Genomic DNA, 18,126 nt, shown 5'->3' on the forward strand with positions numbered 1-18,126 from the left:
TTTGGGTTAGACAGCGAGGACATAATGATTAAACTTGAGAAGCAATCTTTTTTCTTTGAGAAATGGTCGGCAGCTTAAATTAAACGATTTCATTTTGTGACATTTAAATGATAAAAATTTAAGTTACTAAGTATTTTTTTTTTCATATTAATTAGTAATTTTTTCTTTCCTTTCTGACAAATATCTTTATGGTCAAGCTTCTTTTCAATCTGAGATCAGACTGAAGCATACTGTTCAACTTGTGGGAGCTGATGATCCGAACCGTTCAATGTGTAGAACTTATCGAGTATTTTATCTCTGTAAAAAATTACACTGATCGGATATTGATAGTTACTTGATCGGATGAAATTTCTATCAACAATAAATATAATTTTCAAAATAAATTGTTGACTAAAAGCCGATCTGATCAAATAGCTATCGATATCCGATTAACGTAATTTTTGGTAGAGATAAAGTACTCAACAAACTCTACACGTTAAATGGTTTGAATTATCAAAACAGGACCTGTGGTAAACCTCACAGACCCAACAATACTGTTCGGTCCACAAAATAAATTGGAGACAAGCCTGGCCCTATCTTTATATTAATCATTTGTTTCATACTCAGCATTGCCATTTGGCATCATCAAATATGAGTAGGGACAGTTTCCGAAACAAAAATGCTAGAGGCCTCAAAAATTCTACCAAAAATTTTACCAAATGTCTCACATGGGTGTGGGACCCACATAAAAATTCTACCAAAAGTTTTACTAAATGTCTCACATGGGTGTGGGACCCACATTACCAAATGTCTCACATGGGTGTGGAACCCACATACCCATGTGAGACATTTGGTAAAACTTTTGGTAGAATTTTTGGAGCCTCTAACATTACTCTTTGCGAAATTCTGTCTAGTAAAATCTCTCAGTGCATTTAAAGATCCCATGGTCATAAATAAGATCACACCATCATTTTTGGTGGGAGATGAAAGAAAATTGCATAATGCTACATTTCATTAATTTTGGACCTCTAAATCTAATTCTTAATGATATGATAAGCACTTATTGAATAATTTTTGTATTTTAGTGGGATTCTTCAGTAACGTGACTTATGACACATCGTTTGCGGTTGGTTTAAGAGTCCAAAATTAGTGGTCCAAAGCATTTTACAAAAAGATTATCAAAATCCTATTCTTTTTCTTTTTTTTAATTACTGGGGACAATATATTAAAAGCGTACACAAGTCTAGGGTAAGAAACCCCATTAACATCACCATGCAATTGGTTTACCACAGATGGAGGAACATGAAGCAAAAAATGTAAACCCTTTGCAGTGGTGTAGTCTAGGTTAGTTATAATATCCACGTCTCTGTTAGTTTTATGGTAGATTGTGATTAATTGTTTGAACTCCCAATCTTCTCATAAGAAACCTGCCATCAGAGATGAGATTATAAGACCATCTCTAACCCTGAACCAAACCTGGCATCAAATTTAAAATTTGGCAAAAAAAGCACTTTTTCATGCTCCAACGGTTTCACCAAAGTGGTATCAAATTGAGAATTCATCAAACAAATCATCAAAGTGAGAACAGTGTACACATTTCAACAAAACACTGTGCGTGACCGTTGGAGAGAGGAACCGGTCAACCAACCTGGCCGGTTGACCAACCGGTCGACCTCTGCGTCAAGGTTGGTGTGAACTATCAAGTGGTTGGTTTGAACTGCTTGGTTTGAACCTTGGGCATTAGGAGCAACCGGTCAATCGGCCAGTTGACCGGCCGGTTGACCCACCGGTCGACCGGGTTGAGTAATTCGATTACAGTTTTGAGGCTAGCAAGAACAGGTTTGAACTGGTTGGTTTCATGTTGTTTGAGCTGGTTTATTTTGACATAGTTTATTTTGTGGATTATAAATAATTTGAAGGGTGATATAAATTTAAATTTTCTTCAAAATATAAATAAAATTATTACCTTTTACGTACATATTTTGACAACTAGCCGTTACAATAATAAATTACCGTTGGATTGACAGAATATTTTGAAAATTTATCGACAATAATAAATTACCGTTAGATGGACAGAGTATTTTGAAAATTTATGGTTGATGATGTGCTCTATAAAATAGATCTGATTTCTATATCAAGACAGAGTATTTCATTTTCAGAATAGCATTACGTTTATATGTTGTGAGTTTTGTTTCTTTTGTGTCATTACATATTTTTTTTCCTTGAAATTTTAATTACTAGTATCTGAATAAATTATTTGATTCTGAGTTTGAGCTTATATCATTATAATATTTTTCAGTAAGTGTACTGTATTTTTTTCAAAGTATGGAAGATTTCGAAATGTTTGAAGAATCACAAATGTTGGAGCAAAATATTAATATTAATTTTATGTCAGAATCTTCACGAGAGCAGAACACGCAGAACAGTGATAATCATTTTATTTCAGAAACTTCTCGTGTTTCTCGTGGTAAAGCGTTCACAATTATAGAAGATGAAACTTTATGTAGATCTTGGTTAGCAATCTCTCAAGATCCCATTACTGGTAATAGTCAGACTATGGCTATATTTTGGGAGCGAGTACTTGTTTATTTTAACTCACAATTGAGCAGTGAATCAAATCGAAACTGTATTTCTTTGTCTCACCGTTGGTCTGTCATGCAAAAGGCAATTAATAAATTCTGTGGTTTTCTTGAACAAATTCAACTGAGGCAACAAAGTGGAACAACTGAGGCAGATATGGTAAAATTTATTTGTATTATTAAATATCAATTTTCTTTTCTAAATGTATAATTGTTATTGAAATCTTTGTAATTTCTTATTTAGGTCACTGAAGCGAAGCGAAGCGGATGTATCATGCAATATAGAAAAAACACTTCACATTTGATACATGTTGGGATATTTTGGCCGAAGTTGGAAGTGAGATGAATTTCGATCAAAAAGAAGCACGCAACATGTTGATCCATGTTCGAATCTAGCAACTAAATTTGAGGCTTCTCAATCCAACCAGAATGATGCGATGCACGAACAACCATCTAATACATCAACACGACCAATTGGTACTAAGGCAACGAAAGAGAAGCTGAAGAATCAAACAACGCATGATAGTAGATTTGATGAAATGGCTGCCAACCAATCCAAAATTGTTGAAGTGTTATCAACTATCTCCGCTAGAACTATTGAGCAAGATGAACAAAAGGCGATAAACCGTGAGCAGAAGGCTACAGAGCGTCGAAGACAGGCCGAAGATAGGGAGGAGCAACTAAAACTCCTATCTATGATGAATGAAAGAGAACAACGAAATGAAGATCATAAAATAATGTCAATGGACATGACAATTTTAAATCCTATGCAAAGGGCGTACTACGAAGATCTTCAACAACAGATTTTATTTCGATCAACTAGTAGATTGCCTTGAAAGGTTCTGTATTAGTGGGTTTTATCTATTGGTTTTATTATTTAAAATTATTACATCTAACTTCTTTTGGTTAGTTTTATTGGTTTTATGAATTTTTGCCATGTATTTTTGCCATATTTCAAGTTCAATGTCTAATTGTTGCCATGTTTTTTGCATAGGGAGATCTTTGGCTTGTACTTGAATGTGGTTTTCTTTTAATTAACCTCGTCTTCTTTAAAATGATATTTCAAGGGAAGCCAATGACAACTATAACATGATTTATACCACAAAATCATAAATGGTTAATGACCTTTTTGTAGCATTTTCAGAATGTACATAATAATGTCCTTTGTCAAATAGGCATTAAAATGAAAAACCACAATATGAAGTGATAATAACTGCATAGGCCAATGTCATAACTGAATAGGTTTTAATTAATATCGTCCTCTTTAACAAACTGACCCAACAAACTGTAGTTAAAATTTCCAAATACTGAAACTAAAACAAATACATAATGTGAAATACATCAACAGTCATTATGTGGTGGTGGTGGTGGTGGTGGAGGAGGGTAGTAGTGATGGTATATGTCATTTACGCGATGCTCAATCGTATCTACGCGATGCTTAATATCCACACGGAATTCACCAAATTGTTGAATTAATGAATTCTGTGCAGTGGCAAATGTATCAAACTGAGTACCCAACGAATTGACCTGATTAACCATTTGTTGTTCCCATTGAACGCGTTCGTTATAACGTTGTTCTTCCATGGCCAAAAACTCAGTCCAATATTGAGGTTGTTTATTTGATGGCATCACATTGGCAGGACGACCTTCTGGAGCATCATCTGGTGGGACTTCATCTTCTGAATCGTCTGCAGCATTAACACTTCCCATTAAATTAGAGGCTGCACCAACACGAGTCACTGTATACTGATTAATGGGTGAGCGGATTTTGATCTCCGTTTCATCTACAAGGCGAACCCTAAAATGTTTGAAAATTTTGGTCAACAGTGCCCCAAACAGTAATGACCGGCCCATGAATTGACCTTGATTTGCGATTATCATTTCTTTCATAATTATGTAACACAAATCTAACTTGATTCCAACTTCAAAACAGTATAACAAATAGGCATTAAAATATGGGACCGCATCATGATGTCCTTTTTTTGGGGTGACATTTTCTACAATCCACCGGTGGAGAATCCGAAGATAAGGTTTTAAATGTCTTGCTTGTAAATTAGTCCCAGTAAATCTGCTCCGATAAATAGTAGTATATACATCAGTAGCATTACCAACGATATTAGCTAACTCAGCCTCAGTCTGAAAATGGATATTTTCATCACCTAACCCAACTCCAATAATGCTGGCCAAAGTAGGAATATCAAACTGTATACCCTTTCTTTTCACGTATGACAAAAGAGTGAAATTTCTATCTTCTTCATGAGTACCTCTTAGGTGAACATAAAATAGAGATACGAGCCGCGGATATACTTTTTGGGGTAAATTAATTAAATTGTGCCATCTCATTGCTTCAAGTTTACTAACTAATAGTGCATCATATTGAGATGGCAGATTTACCCTCCTCCCTGTTACAATCGGCCGGCTGGAGAAGTTTGGAAAGGCTAGTGCATGACTTTCACTGAGAAAATCATCAGTAGGATATGACTGATTTTGAGGCTACTGTTCTTCGCGTCGTGGAGGGTTAGAACTTTTACCAACTTGTGGTCTCGTTCTTTTAGTTCTAGGCATGATGTCAATATCTGTTGTATTTGAATAAATATGTGTTACATATAAAACCTGAATTACAGGTGGCTTGGTGTTCTTAATGAAAATATTAACTTAGAATTCAAATGAATATAGTTTTAATATTACAATGCATATTAAAATCAAAAAACATGACCAACTTGTAGTATGCATACTAACATGTGCATTTTCATATTACATGTTCAATAAACTGAACTGCATACGGAAGTGCATAATTACATATGATGATATTAAAATGAGGCATAGTAATTACATGCAGTTTGTATACTGAAGTGCATACTAATTACATGTTCATTTGTCATATTACATGTTCAATTTCGTGAAGTGCATATTGAAACTATAAAACGAGGCATATGCCAGTACATAGAAGTTAATTTGTAAAATAGCCATCATGTTAATTTTTCAAATATTGAACATATAATTTGATTCAAACATGAATTTTATACTCCTAAGAAGGTTAAAGTTGAACAAATAAAACATAAAGTTGAACAAATACAGCATACACACTGAAAATATAGCATACACACTAAAAAGGGAAAAAAAAAAAACAAAGGGCCCGTTGACCAACCGGTTGACCCGTGCCATTAATGTAAAATTTACCTTGATTTTGATGTTGTCTGCTTGTTCTTGTTCTTGTTCCTGTCTTTTTTGATGCAGATGTTTCCCTTGGTGACTCTGTGGATTCACACTTACAGTATACTGAATATGCAGAGGTTGGGATTAGATTTTGGTTAAGCCAAATTTGAAGGCACTGTGAATTACACTCTCTGGATTTTGATGGCAGAGGTATTCAGTGTGTATTTTGATGGCAGAGGTATTCAATCTGTGGGAGAGGTATTCAGTGAAAGTTGTGAATATTTTGATGGCAGGCTTGTATACAATTTTCAATTGATATAGAGGCTCCATTCTTGAGGTAGGTGGTGAGGAAATTAATACTCAACAACCTTATGCAGTGTGTAAAATGAGGCATGGTACATGGAATGAATTGAATGCATGGTAGCTGGTATGTGTAAAATGAATGGTAGGTGGTTCAAACGTATGCAGTGTAGTGTGTGCACAAATAATTGAAGACATTATGATTTGTAGGTGGAATGCATTTATCTACATTCATGTTCAAATAATTAAAGACAAATTATTGAAGGCTTATTAAGTGTTTTTTTACTTTGTATGTCGAATGCATTTTAAGTGAGGTAATAAATGAATGGCAAGATCAACATCAGTAAATCAATGGCACATCAATTATGATTAAGACATTATTATGAAATTATGATTATGTATAAATAATGATTATGCAGTACTTTGAGGTTTTATTATTACATTAAGAAGACTAATTAAAGACATTATTATGAAATTATGATTATGCAGATCAACATCACTAATTATCTTTTAAGACATAATTATGAAATGTGCATAAATGGATGTGGTATTATGATTTGTGGCACATCAACACAAAATTGAAGACATGATTATTAAATTTATGTGATATTATCATTGTAATTCTCATGAATTGAACACTGCACAATTCTGAATATTAAAGATTGAATCATTACAACAGCAGATCATCACATAACTTCTGAATTACTTAGTTCATATAGTGCTTAGACACATGAAGATTATAAACAAGACAACCTTTCATTCCAAAACTAGAAACAAAATTACATGTATTGATGTGGTGAATTTAGTGTTCACCATAAAGATGCCACATATGTTCTACTAAATCATTACAGAGGGCATGATATGCATCCTTATCTCTAATACCTAAATGACGAGACAAAAATGTTTGGAAGTCATTGGTAGAAGTAGAGGAAAGTTGCACTGGTGTGTTGGTTGATGAAATTTCATAATTGAAATCAAGGTACTCCTCCCTCTCATCTTCGACAATCATATTATGTAAAATAATGCAAGTCCTTATTATGTCGGCAAGCATTTTCGAATCCCAAAAACGTACAGCACCACCTATAATTGCGAATCGAGATTGAAGAACTCCGAATGCCCGCTCTACATCTTTCCTGGCAGACTCTTGCATCATTGCAAAATGCTGTCTCTTTGCTCCTTGGGGAGAAGAAATTGTTTGAACCAGTGTTGCCCATTGAGGGTATATACCATCAACAAGGTAATAACCCATATCGTAATTATGTCCGTTAATCATGTAATGGACAGGGAGAGCTTTACCTTGCGCAAGATCAGAAAACAAAAGCGATCGGTCCAACACATTCAAGTCATTGTGTGAGCCAGGCATTCCAAAAAATTCATGCCAAATCCATAAGTCATAAGATGCTACTGCATCAAGAATAATGGTTGGCTTCTTTTGATGGCCTACATATTGACCTTGCCATGCATTCGGACAATTTTTTCATTCCCAATGCATGCAATCTAAACTTCCCAACATGCTAGGAAACCCCCGAACCTCCCCAATAGCAAGTAATCTAGCAATGTCAGTTGGTGTCGGAGATCTCAGATATTCTTCACCAAATATTTCAATCACTGAATTACAAAATTGTTGCAAACTTTGAATTGCAGTACTTTCCCCGATACGTATGTAATCATCAACTGCATCGGCTGCAACACCATATGACAATATTCTCATCGCTGAAGTCATTTTTTGTAGGGGAGATAATCCAAGTACATAAGCTGCATCTTGTTTTTGAAGAAAATATGAATTGTGTGCTTGGATTGCATTCAAAATTCGTACATATAAAGGACGGCGCATTCGAAAACGTCTCCGAAATACTATAGACGAGCACACTAGATTTGCAGCAAAATAATCTGCAAACAATCTGTCATGACCCTGCCTTCTATTTCTGTGTATATACCTGTGACCTACAACAGAACCACCTATCTTCTTTGACCTATCACTCTTCAAAATCTGAAGCATATTAGTATTATTCTACTTATAAGCTCCTAAAAGTGCGACAATATATTCATCATCAGAGGAAGAGGAAGAAGAAGAGGATGAAAATGAAGTCAATACGATGGATTTGAAGGTATTCATTATGCTCTGTTTTGTTTAAGCTATGATCGTATCAGTTATGTGGAGTTGTCTGGCATATGGATAATGGATTTATATGAGAGCATAATTCATATGCCAGACATATATATATATATATAATGGAGGGAAAAAGAAATAGATATAATGGAGGGAAAAAGAAATAGGAAAAAGAATTGGGAAGAAATTGAGGGAAACAAAAAAATATATATATATTTGCCTGACCGGTCAACCCGCCGATCGACCAACCAGTCGCCCCTTCCTAGTTCACAAACAGTGGGTTCAAACAGTTCAAAACGGTTAAAAAAAAATTATGTTTATCGGTCGAGCAATCGGTTCACTCACGGAATTTGATGCGCCGTTGGAGCCAACGATATCAAATTCAGAAAATGAGATATTTTTTACTCAAGTTTAATAAAAAAAGAAGTTCAAGATTGGAGATTCTTTAAGAATCTTTGTGTTTAATTTCTAACTTCACTAGCTCTATTACACCATATAAATAAATAAATGAATAAAAGCACTTCACTAGCTCTATAGCTTATGATCAGCAAATTAAAGATGAAAAAAAAAATGATTAAGGCTATATTATGTTTAGGAAAGTCAAAGATAAGATACGTTGTAAATCCCCTTGGGTTGGGTCCAGGTTTGTCCGGACTGAAGGAGACAGTTTAACATATCCCCTGACATGATTAATGATGTCTTACCCTCAATATTAGGAAGCTTCCTTAATTTGTGTTATGTTTGGACTAAAAATTTTAGGAATTATTTGTGAGGGAAAAAAGATAGAGAGAGAGGAAAAATGAATGAAATTGAAACTAATATTGTTTTTTTTTTCAAAAATCTTTAATCAAATTCTTGATCCAAATGCGAGATGAATAAGAAAGAAAAAAAAAAAAAAAGGGGAATGCAGAATTTGAATTTAGGAGTTTTTTAAGTTTTCACTTTGCTGACATATGTATCCAGCTAGCAAGCCTTGACATATACTAAAAAGAAACATGCTTTTTTGTTAACTTTTTTCTCCTTTTTAGTGGTTTTATTTGTCTCTCTTATCTACCTCCCAGTCCTATCTCTACTTGCCAGCCAGCTAAAAAAACTTTGGAAAATGACTAGGTTTTGATTGCCTTGAAAATTTACGAAAAGAAAAAAAAAATCAAGTAATCAATTGGGATAAATCCTACCCACACAAGTCTCTTTCATTTCTGCAATGTCCCTTCTCTTCCATAATTGGGCTAATCACTATTCTATTTATTCAGATCTAACACTCTTAACACCAATTAGAATCCAATGCTAGAATTGGGAAACCAAAAAAAAAGATTCTGGGTCTTGCGATAAATGGTGATTTTGGTATGGGTTTTGTCCTTTTCTGATTATCAGTTTCCAGTTTTGGCCTACATGGATTAAAAATTAATATTTGGAGTATTTTTTAAACATATTGGGTTTTGCAAGATTCTGTACCCATTGATTCTTTTGTTTTTGTTTCGATGAATACGAATGATTAATGAATCTTGGGTCTACCACATAATTTCTTGGAAAGTCAAGAATCTGGTTTGGGTGTTGTGAGTTGTGAGTGAGTGAGGGAAAAATATAATGGATGATTTTGGGAATGGTGTAAGTGGATGGAGTTGGGAAGAGAACAAATTGTTTGAGTTGGCTTTAGCAGTGGTTGACGAGGAAGACCCTGATCGGTGGGAGACGGTGGCAGCCATGGTTGGGGGAAAGAAGAGCGCACTAGATGTTCTGAAACATTATGTGATCCTCTTGGAGGACTTGAAATTCATTGAATCTGGCAAACTTGATCACAAACTTGGAGACACTCAGACCTGCTTCCAAGTTGAGTGACCAACAATATCACAAGTATTTACTCTCTCTCTCTCTCTCTCTCTCTCTCATGCACCCACTCGCAAAACAACAGTTTATGTTTGGAAAATTATACAAAAATTTTTATTGCTCTAGTGTATGCTATGTATTGAACAAAACAGACAATTGAGCAGAGATCTCGAATTTGTTAATTGAACATGTGAATTATGTTCTTAACTTCTCTTTGTTGCTCCATTCTGATTCTCATTTTATTCATTTCATGTTTGCTATTTTGGAAATATAGGGTTGCAAAAACTCAATTAGAATTTACTGTGGCGTTTTGCTGTCAACACCCTTACGTATCACTTGTTGGAATTCTGTTACTTGTCTACATGTTTGAATGATGCTTTTAATTATATTATGATTCAAAACTGGATCTATGATAAGCAGAGTATTCTTCATCATAGATAGATTGCTCAAGCTGATGAGTTTTGGGATCTCTGCGGCAGGCGGGCTTAAGCTGAGATACATCAAAGGATTTTGATTTAATGTCAGTATTATACATATACATATACCCATTTAAGCATATGAATAGCAAGAGTATGGTTTAGGCCTTCATGGTCTGCCTCTTTGCTGTATATATAGCAGAATTAGCAGTATATCAGATAAAATTGGAGTTCATTTGGCAAACAGGTAGGTTGGAAATAGTTTTTAGAACAATGACTCACCAGATCTACTCTTCCAATTTTGAAATAAAATCACAAAAGCAAAATCAAATTACTCTGATCTTTTTTCCTTTTTTCTTTTCTGTCATACCTTTGTTTTCAGCTTCCTGGTTCAATTGGACATAAAAGACTAGTCATTGAAGCACTTTGATTTTCAGTCAAGCTAGCTCATAACTGCTCCGAGGACACAGAAGCAACAAAGCTGCAGGTTTTCTAAGTGAAAGTATGTTGATTTATGTGCTTTTTATTGTGTGTAAGGTGTGATCAATGCCTTGTTTGTAAAAACACAAGTTGTCAGCCAAATGCAAATTCAGAAGGAAAAAAAAAATTGACATTTCAAACTATATATACATGTGGAAGTTTGGGAGTTTCTGTTATTGAACTCTGATTCATAATAATAGTAATATATTGAGAAGCAATGGCAGGTAGCTATTAGCTTTATTCTAGCAGATGTTTTCGGTATTTTCAATTGGAGAATATTAAATCTGCACTTCATTTTCGTTGTATTCAGAGTGAGAAAAATGGTTGCATATGGATCCATTCAACAACATGAGTGTAAAGAATTTTCTTAATGTTGCCTTTGAATTGAATTTGTTGAAGGAAGAGAACCAGCTGCTTCTTTTTTTGGTGTGTCTGTGTTTTTGTGTGTGTGAAATCAGCATCATTACTGAATGAAGAGAGGGAGAAGAATAAAAAGTTTGATAATTTTTTAGCACCATCCACTTCTGTATTTTGAAAAGTTGCTCACTGGCTTGCAATTTTTTTTTTTTTTTTTTTTTTTTTTTTTTAAGTCAAGTCCATTTATATGAAATTTTCCTTAAAGTAAGTCATTTTTTTAGACGGTGTTTTAGATTGATTGTGATGACAACTAATGCAATTAAGAACGCTGTTACTGCTTTCTGGAGACAGAGATCTAAATGTTCTTCTAAAACTAAATTAGATATAGCAAAATTATATGAAATTTTCGAGCATGGAATCATTTTGTACAAGATTCACTGACAAACTTAAATAATAATAATAAAAAAAGATTTGAGAAACAGGATGACTCTGGGTGACCCTGTGGGTGCCTCAACAAAACAAAGACCTCTGCCCTCTTTAGGGCTTGTTTGGCTTCTCCTCCCAGCAGATGAAACTTTTCTAACTGCAGTGGAGCATATACCATACATATCATCCCAATTTTTTCTTGCCTAACAACAGAAGAAAACTAACTTTCACAAGCTACACAACGAAAAATTATTTAAATTGTTCAGTTGGAGAAGTCAGAATAACATCGAAATCACTCAATGTCCATTCTGCCACTTCATCTTTGTCACTAACAAATATTTCAGTTCCCACATCAAGAGATGTCCATATTCTTCTTGCCGGAGCAGTTCCCGGATCCTGCAGTAGAAGAAGAAAGCCTCCGTCAGCTATCATACATCTATAAAAATTAAAAATTAAAAATTAAAAAATAAAAAGAAGATGAAGAAGAAGTATGCTTCTACAGGAGGTTTTTTTAAATTACTGACCTGATAGAAGTAGAGTCTACTGGAAAGGCCACCAACATCGAGCTCCCAAGTTCTAGCATCCCCAACCCAACCGTCTCCTTGTTTAGTTGGATATCCATACTCGGCCCAGATTGGATGAGGCAGCAACTGAAGCAGCTCCTGTGCCTGGGGATTGCTGTAAGGATCACAAGTGCTATAAGGTTTTTCCAAGTGCCGGGCATTCCCAGGAGCACAGTAGTAGTGATAAGCCGAATAAGGGAAGTTTGCAGTATCATTCCTGTAAATTTTTGTGTTGTTTGGAGTGATGTGGAATGGCGGACAGTTCCCCAAACTCGTACTGCTGCACCAAGCTTCAGTATTGGGGTTAATGATCATCTCACTGTACCTGGTTATGTCGGTGAGCACATCTCCATCACAGGGTGCACCATTATTCTTCCAGCAGCTACCTATATCTATTAGGTAGAACTGGCTCTTAGGTCCACCCCCTTGCTTCACATCCAATGTCAATCTGACCTTGAAATTAGGGGACTCTGGAAGCTGAAACACAATTAATTTGTGACTTATATTAGCCTTTCTGAAAATATTGAAAACGGAGAAGGCTTACTCCCTGGATCAATCCTTTTGACTTGAGTAGTTAAGAAACACAAGAAAGAGTGGCTGAGCACCAAAATGGAATGTCTGTCTCAGCCTTTGTCAGTCAACTTGTTTCATAGTAATGTCAAGTAAATAGTTGTATAACTGGAGTTCAATGAAGTTTAGGAGGAACCAGAAAAACAAATGTTCTCTATTTGTACCTAGATTTAAGTTTTACATTGATGAATATGCTTCATGTGGTATAAGAAATATATGGTCTGCCTATTTGACATTTCAGTTATTCTTTCTTTTCTTTGTTTACCAAAAAATAAAATCTAGTCTCACCCATAACCCCAGTACCATGATGCTGAATGTCAAACAACTAAATCATGCATGCACCAGCAAACATTTGTGCTGTGTTTGGAGCTAGAATTTGTCAAGGGAAACGAAGTTACTTAAAATATTCATGTCTTACGGATAAGCAAACAAGAAAATTAATATTTTTCACAAATGCTATTAATTTTATTCTCATTTTCCTAACCCAAATAAAGTTAAATCTACCTTCTTTGACTTCATTTTCTTTTCCTAGTTTTTTCCTTTTTCTTTCCCTCCACAAATCCAATATCCAAACATAACTGCCATGTAACATTACCTGCATTCTAAAGGAAACCCATGCAGCTGGTGATCTACTACCCCAGACCAATCTTTTTCCATGCCTGTAGATTCTGTACCAGTCGAAACAGGTCTGGTAGAAAGTTTAATCTACAAATTATGAACCATGTATTTTTTATTTTTTATTTTAACCATGTATTTGATATGGAGTTTTATATTGATTAATATAGAACGAGTAATCCATTGAGGCATAAAGACAATAAAATATTCAATTATTTAATTGTCCCTTCATCAAAGTTAAATTTGAATTGATAGTCACTACTATACATTTTTCCATAAACATCATGGTCTAGAAAGGGGGTTCCTTCTCTATTTTATTGATGGAACAATTGTGGTATATGTTAGGTTTTTGTAATTGACAATCCCGTTTGAAAAAACTCCTTTCAGTTGTAATATCATTTGCTCTTTTGTTTCAGTGAAGTTATGAGTGTTTAGGTGCGAATCTAACCCGAATTGTGCCTATGCAAAGAAGTTTGTGATCTTAATCCTTTCATGCTTGCCACTTAAGCAAAAATGAAGTCGAAGTTGTTCGACCGCTCAAGTGGTCATTTGTGCGCTCAAGCGGAGAAAATAATCATCCAGTATTTTTGCAAAGCGTCTGAACTTCGGGGAAGTAAATATTACCACTCGAGCGGTAAATGTTGCACTCATGCGGACAGCCTATATGTTTTGCACCGCCTTTACTCACACCACTCGAGTAGTGAAGTGTGCGCTCGAGCGGTCTTCGTGATCCAATTTACTATAAAATACGTTGTTTGCTCATTTAGGGTTTAAACCATCCAGATTTTCAAAGAAGAAGAAAAAACAAAGCATTTTATGTTGGAGGGTGCTTTATGAGTGTTTCCTTGATAATGTAAGAGTGATCAATGGATCCATGAACTTTAAATCAACATCATCAAAGGATTTGTTTGTTTTCTTTTATTCACAAAATGGAGAGTTATTCTTCGGTGGATTTAGAGAACTTGGGCCTGAAACTTTAATGAATTCCGGAGTGGCTCATCATGATGGATTCAACATCAATGTTGTGAATTCAACGTTGGGCAAGACAATTCCGAGATGAAGACAGAAGAAGCACATCGAGGTCGGTTCAATTCGGGCATGAATTTACTAGGTAATTGAGGGTACACGTGTATAATTTCTTTTTGCCTTAGTGGATTGTTTTGTGGTTTTGACCCGTGATTTTTTTATTACAATTGGAGGCACTTCAATTGTGATCTTTCCACGTTAAATCAGTGTGTCGATTTGTCTTTAATTGTTTGATTGGACTTGTTATTCATTTTTTAAAATTGAAACATAATCACAAATCAATATCTCGGAAATTTTAAAGTTTTCAATATCATTGTGTCAAGTGAGGTTACCAAATCTCTATCTGCACATCTCAAATTACATTTTCCCAAACAGTATGAGCCAAACTATGCATTTTTCCTTTAAATTAGCCATTTGAGAACAGACCAAATCTTAGAACAAGTTTAAATTTGCAAAGAATGAAATGCAGAGGGATTGCACTTACAGTTTTGAGCATTCCTCTGGTGTCATAGTGATAGCCTCCAGAGAAACCTTTGGTTGCATCAGCTCTAAGGTACAACATCAGCCATGGATACAATTTTGAGGTTTGTAATTTATGACTAAAAACCCAACTTCCAACACCAACTTTCTTCTCCCAAACAACCTCAAAATAAGAAATCCCACTGATCCCACCTTTAATATCAGAATCCAAATCATAGGTACCACGAAAACCCCCCATCATTGTACCATTACTTGATAAACTCGTGGGTTGATGATACAAGAGGGGTTGATTCATACACCCATCTCCGAAACACGGAAATCTTCCAGGTTTAAAAGGGGGTACCTTCTTCCCATTCTCTGGACACAAACCAGACATTGTGTCATAGTTTCCATTTTTCAACATAATCATCCAAAATTGCCATGGTTTTGAATTTGGGTTGTCCAAAACTTGGCATAAAGAACCCAGATAAAGCTCCTTCTCCATTGCATAAAGGTCTGGATTGCTTAGAGCTTTTTGAGTCAAACCAGGGAATGGCTTCCCCACGCCAAGTTTGTTATCTGCCTCTGTTACTTTGTGATTCAGAGAATAATCTGCTTCTTTACAACATAGAACCAGAACATCTTAGAGAAAAAAAAATAAAAAAAACAAGTTAGAGGATATAAAAAGGGTAATCTGGAAAAATCAGGGAAATAGAGGGATTGAACCTATATGTGTTGTGGGATGCATTTAATTATAATAATAAAAGAAACAGATCAGTGAACTAAATATTCTAGGCATATAAATTATATAAAATAAAGAAAAATTAAAAGATGAAAAATTATCGTTGGAGTTATATATAGTAATTTGTGTTTTGAAGTGGGTGTGATTGACATACTTGAAAGATCAAAACAATCGGCAGCTCTGGGGCTACCCATGGAAGGAGCTTCTTGTTTGCCAACTTCATTGCAAAAGTTCCAAGCTTCGAAGGCTACTCTGAGTTCGTCTCTTGTCATTCCTGGGTCTCCCACCGCCGATGATGATGCAGACCCATCACTACTACTACTAATACTACTCACTTTATCTTTAACTTTCAGAGAAGAAGGTGATAAAGAAGATACACACAACAGCCCTACTACACTTGCCATGAAAAATTGCACAAGCAATTGATTTTCCATTGCTGTTTCCAAGGAGGGGGCACAGATCAGATCAGATCAGATCAGATTAGAGAAGCTAATTCATTAGATCCCTTCTCCTCAGAATTGGATCGCAGCATCTAAGACTGTGCGGCGGTTGGGATTCAGAAAATAAAAAAATAAAAAATTTACAACCCAACTATGTTTTTATCTGTTGATAAAGCCAAAACTGATCAGATAAATTAAGGTTTAGTTTTGTCCAACCAAACTGATCAGATAAATTAAGGTTTAACACTATGATTGGGAAGGTAAGAGACGAGAGAAAAGATAGGATTACTTAAGTAATAAGATTAAGTAATAAGAGAAAAGAAAAGAAAAGAAATGATTGTGATTTTTTTTTTTTTTTTTTGGATAAGGAAAGAATAAAAGAAAAGAAATGATTGTAATTTCTCTCATTCTTGTTTGGTTAGGTTTCATTAAGAGAAAATAAAAGTAATTATTTTATGTTATATTACCAAAATAATCTTTTTATATTTTCAATCATTTTATTTCTTTTATTTTTATAGGGATAAAATTGGTATTATAAAAATAGTGGTTTCTTTTCTCTCTCAATCTCTCTACTTTGGAGAAGATTGAAAATGAGGCTTATAAGAGAAATGAGTTTCTCTCCATTTCTCTCCATTTCTTCCCATTTTTCTCTACTTAAGTTATTCAAACAAATAAAAAAAATACATATCACTCTATTTCTTTTCTTTTCTCTCCAAATCACTCAATCCAAACATAGCGTTAGTTTTGTCCATCCGAGTTGGGTAATAACAGATTCAGATGTATCTCCGCACAAGCTGATTGTCATCCCCTCAATTATAAATTTGGAATAGCCTGGTCCATTGTGCAATAATTATTTTTACATTCTTGTTTTATAATAATTAGATATAAAATAAAAAAAATTAATGGAGTCAAAATCCCGCATAAGTCTTTAAAAAATTTATAAAAATATTTTATTAATATGTGAATATATGTTGAGTAATTTTAAAATATTATATATTTTATATTAAAGTGTGTGAATAAAAAAAAACATATATATTTTTAAAATTATATTAATATATACCTTAAAGTATACAGTGAAAAAAAAATATAATAATTTGGTCACAACTGATTGTAACTCATAAAAGAATGTCACTCACATTTCTTTATTTTTGATTTTTTCTTTTTCTTTTTGAGTGATGATTGGGAAAATAGAATATTTATACATAAAATACACTCACATTTTTAAAATTATAGAAATAATAATAAGTGCTTTAATTAAAAATAAAAATATTATAAAAAAAAACTACATCATTCTATACAAAAATTACATTTATATATCATTTCTCTTTGTTTTATTAATTGTAGTATTATGTTTGAATCTTAAATTTTTAAATAAAAAAAATATTTTTTTCTCAACTTTTATTCTTGAAATATCATTTCCCTAAATGAAAAAGAAAACATACTAAGGGGTTGTTTGGAGTGTCCTAAATAAGTGCACTTTTTGACTTTTTATTAAATATAGATTGGATATGGGTTGGGTTTGAAATGATGTGATAGAGAGGTGATGTGACTTAAATAAGATGATATGACTTAAATAGAATAGTGACTTTTTGACTTTTTAAATTTTTTTGAAGATGCCAAACTTGACCTAAAAACATGTGGTTGTTTGGTTACTCCAACTAGGGAAAGTTTGGATATCATATGTTCCATGAAACCGTTAAAAATATTTTATTTTCTCTTATCTCATATTATATCTTACCATAATTAAACATAATCAAAATAACCTCACATTGTATACAATTCATTTCATATCCCAAATATATATCCTAGAGTATTATATATTGTGATAACTGTACTTTTATATTATTAATTTATTTCAGTGATTATATTTTTTTTAATTAATGGTGATAAATATATTTAACTGCTTAATTTTTGTAGCCACTAATCTTTAAACTTATTTCTATAATTGTCTAATTATAAGCCTTCAATTAAAAATTATTTCTAGCAAATTTTAGAATAATTAATGTGCGTGTAAATAATAATAATAATAATAATATTATTATTAATATTAGAGAATTAAACATCATTATATGTCTTGCAAG

The 18,126-nt window shown here is 33.8% G+C and overlaps 3 protein-coding genes and 2 long non-coding RNA genes across 7 annotated transcripts; 1 reads left to right on the top strand and 4 right to left on the bottom strand.

Moving 5' to 3' along the window:
• Window positions 1–3,789: 3,789 nt before the first annotated feature.
• LOC145804269 (uncharacterized) lies at window positions 3,790–5,986 on the bottom strand. Its single transcript, XR_014345898.1, has 2 exons — window positions 5,739–5,986; window positions 3,790–5,134 (listed from the first exon to the last, which is right to left on the bottom strand). It is a non-coding gene; the product is annotated as an uncharacterized LOC145804269 (long non-coding RNA).
• Window positions 5,987–6,816: 830 nt separating this feature from the next.
• LOC145789196 (uncharacterized) lies at window positions 6,817–7,263 on the bottom strand. Its single transcript, XM_082897227.1, has one exon. The coding sequence runs from the start codon at window positions 7,261–7,263 to the stop codon at window positions 6,817–6,819; it is 447 nt and encodes a 148-aa protein (XP_082753353.1).
• A 228-nt stretch (window positions 7,264–7,491) lies between these two features.
• On the bottom strand, window positions 7,492–8,013 carry LOC145803852 (uncharacterized). Its single transcript, XM_082897228.1, has one exon. It carries the CDS (start codon window positions 8,011–8,013, stop codon window positions 7,492–7,494), a length of 522 nt encoding a protein of 173 aa, XP_082753354.1.
• A 1,091-nt stretch (window positions 8,014–9,104) lies between these two features.
• LOC114286809 (uncharacterized) lies at window positions 9,105–11,095 on the top strand. Its single transcript, XR_003637671.2, has 2 exons — window positions 9,105–9,978; window positions 10,750–11,095. It is a non-coding gene; the product is annotated as an uncharacterized LOC114286809 (long non-coding RNA).
• A 547-nt stretch (window positions 11,096–11,642) lies between these two features.
• Window positions 11,643–16,344, bottom strand: LOC114286808 (uncharacterized). Of its 3 annotated transcripts, none has more exons than XM_028230020.2 (4): window positions 15,760–16,344; window positions 14,889–15,475; window positions 12,155–12,670; window positions 11,643–12,026 (listed from the first exon to the last, which is right to left on the bottom strand). In XM_028230020.2, the coding sequence occupies exons 1-4, from the start codon at window positions 16,037–16,039 to the stop codon at window positions 11,880–11,882; spliced, it is 1,530 nt and encodes a 509-aa protein (XP_028085821.2). In that variant the 5' UTR covers window positions 16,040–16,344; the 3' UTR covers window positions 11,643–11,879. The 3 variants fall into 3 exon arrangements, with proteins under 3 accessions (XP_028085821.2, XP_028085818.2, XP_028085820.2); XM_028230017.2 differs by having other exon boundaries at window positions 14,889–15,505; window positions 15,760–16,336; XM_028230019.2 differs by having other exon boundaries at window positions 14,889–15,481; window positions 15,760–16,328.
• Between the last annotated feature and the right edge of the window lie 1,782 nt (window positions 16,345–18,126).

The sequence above is a fragment of the Camellia sinensis genome, chromosome 12, assembly GCF_055761805.1.
Source record: "Camellia sinensis isolate YWXY chromosome 12, ASM5576180v1, whole genome shotgun sequence".
Taxonomy (NCBI): domain Eukaryota; kingdom Viridiplantae; phylum Streptophyta; class Magnoliopsida; order Ericales; family Theaceae; genus Camellia; species Camellia sinensis.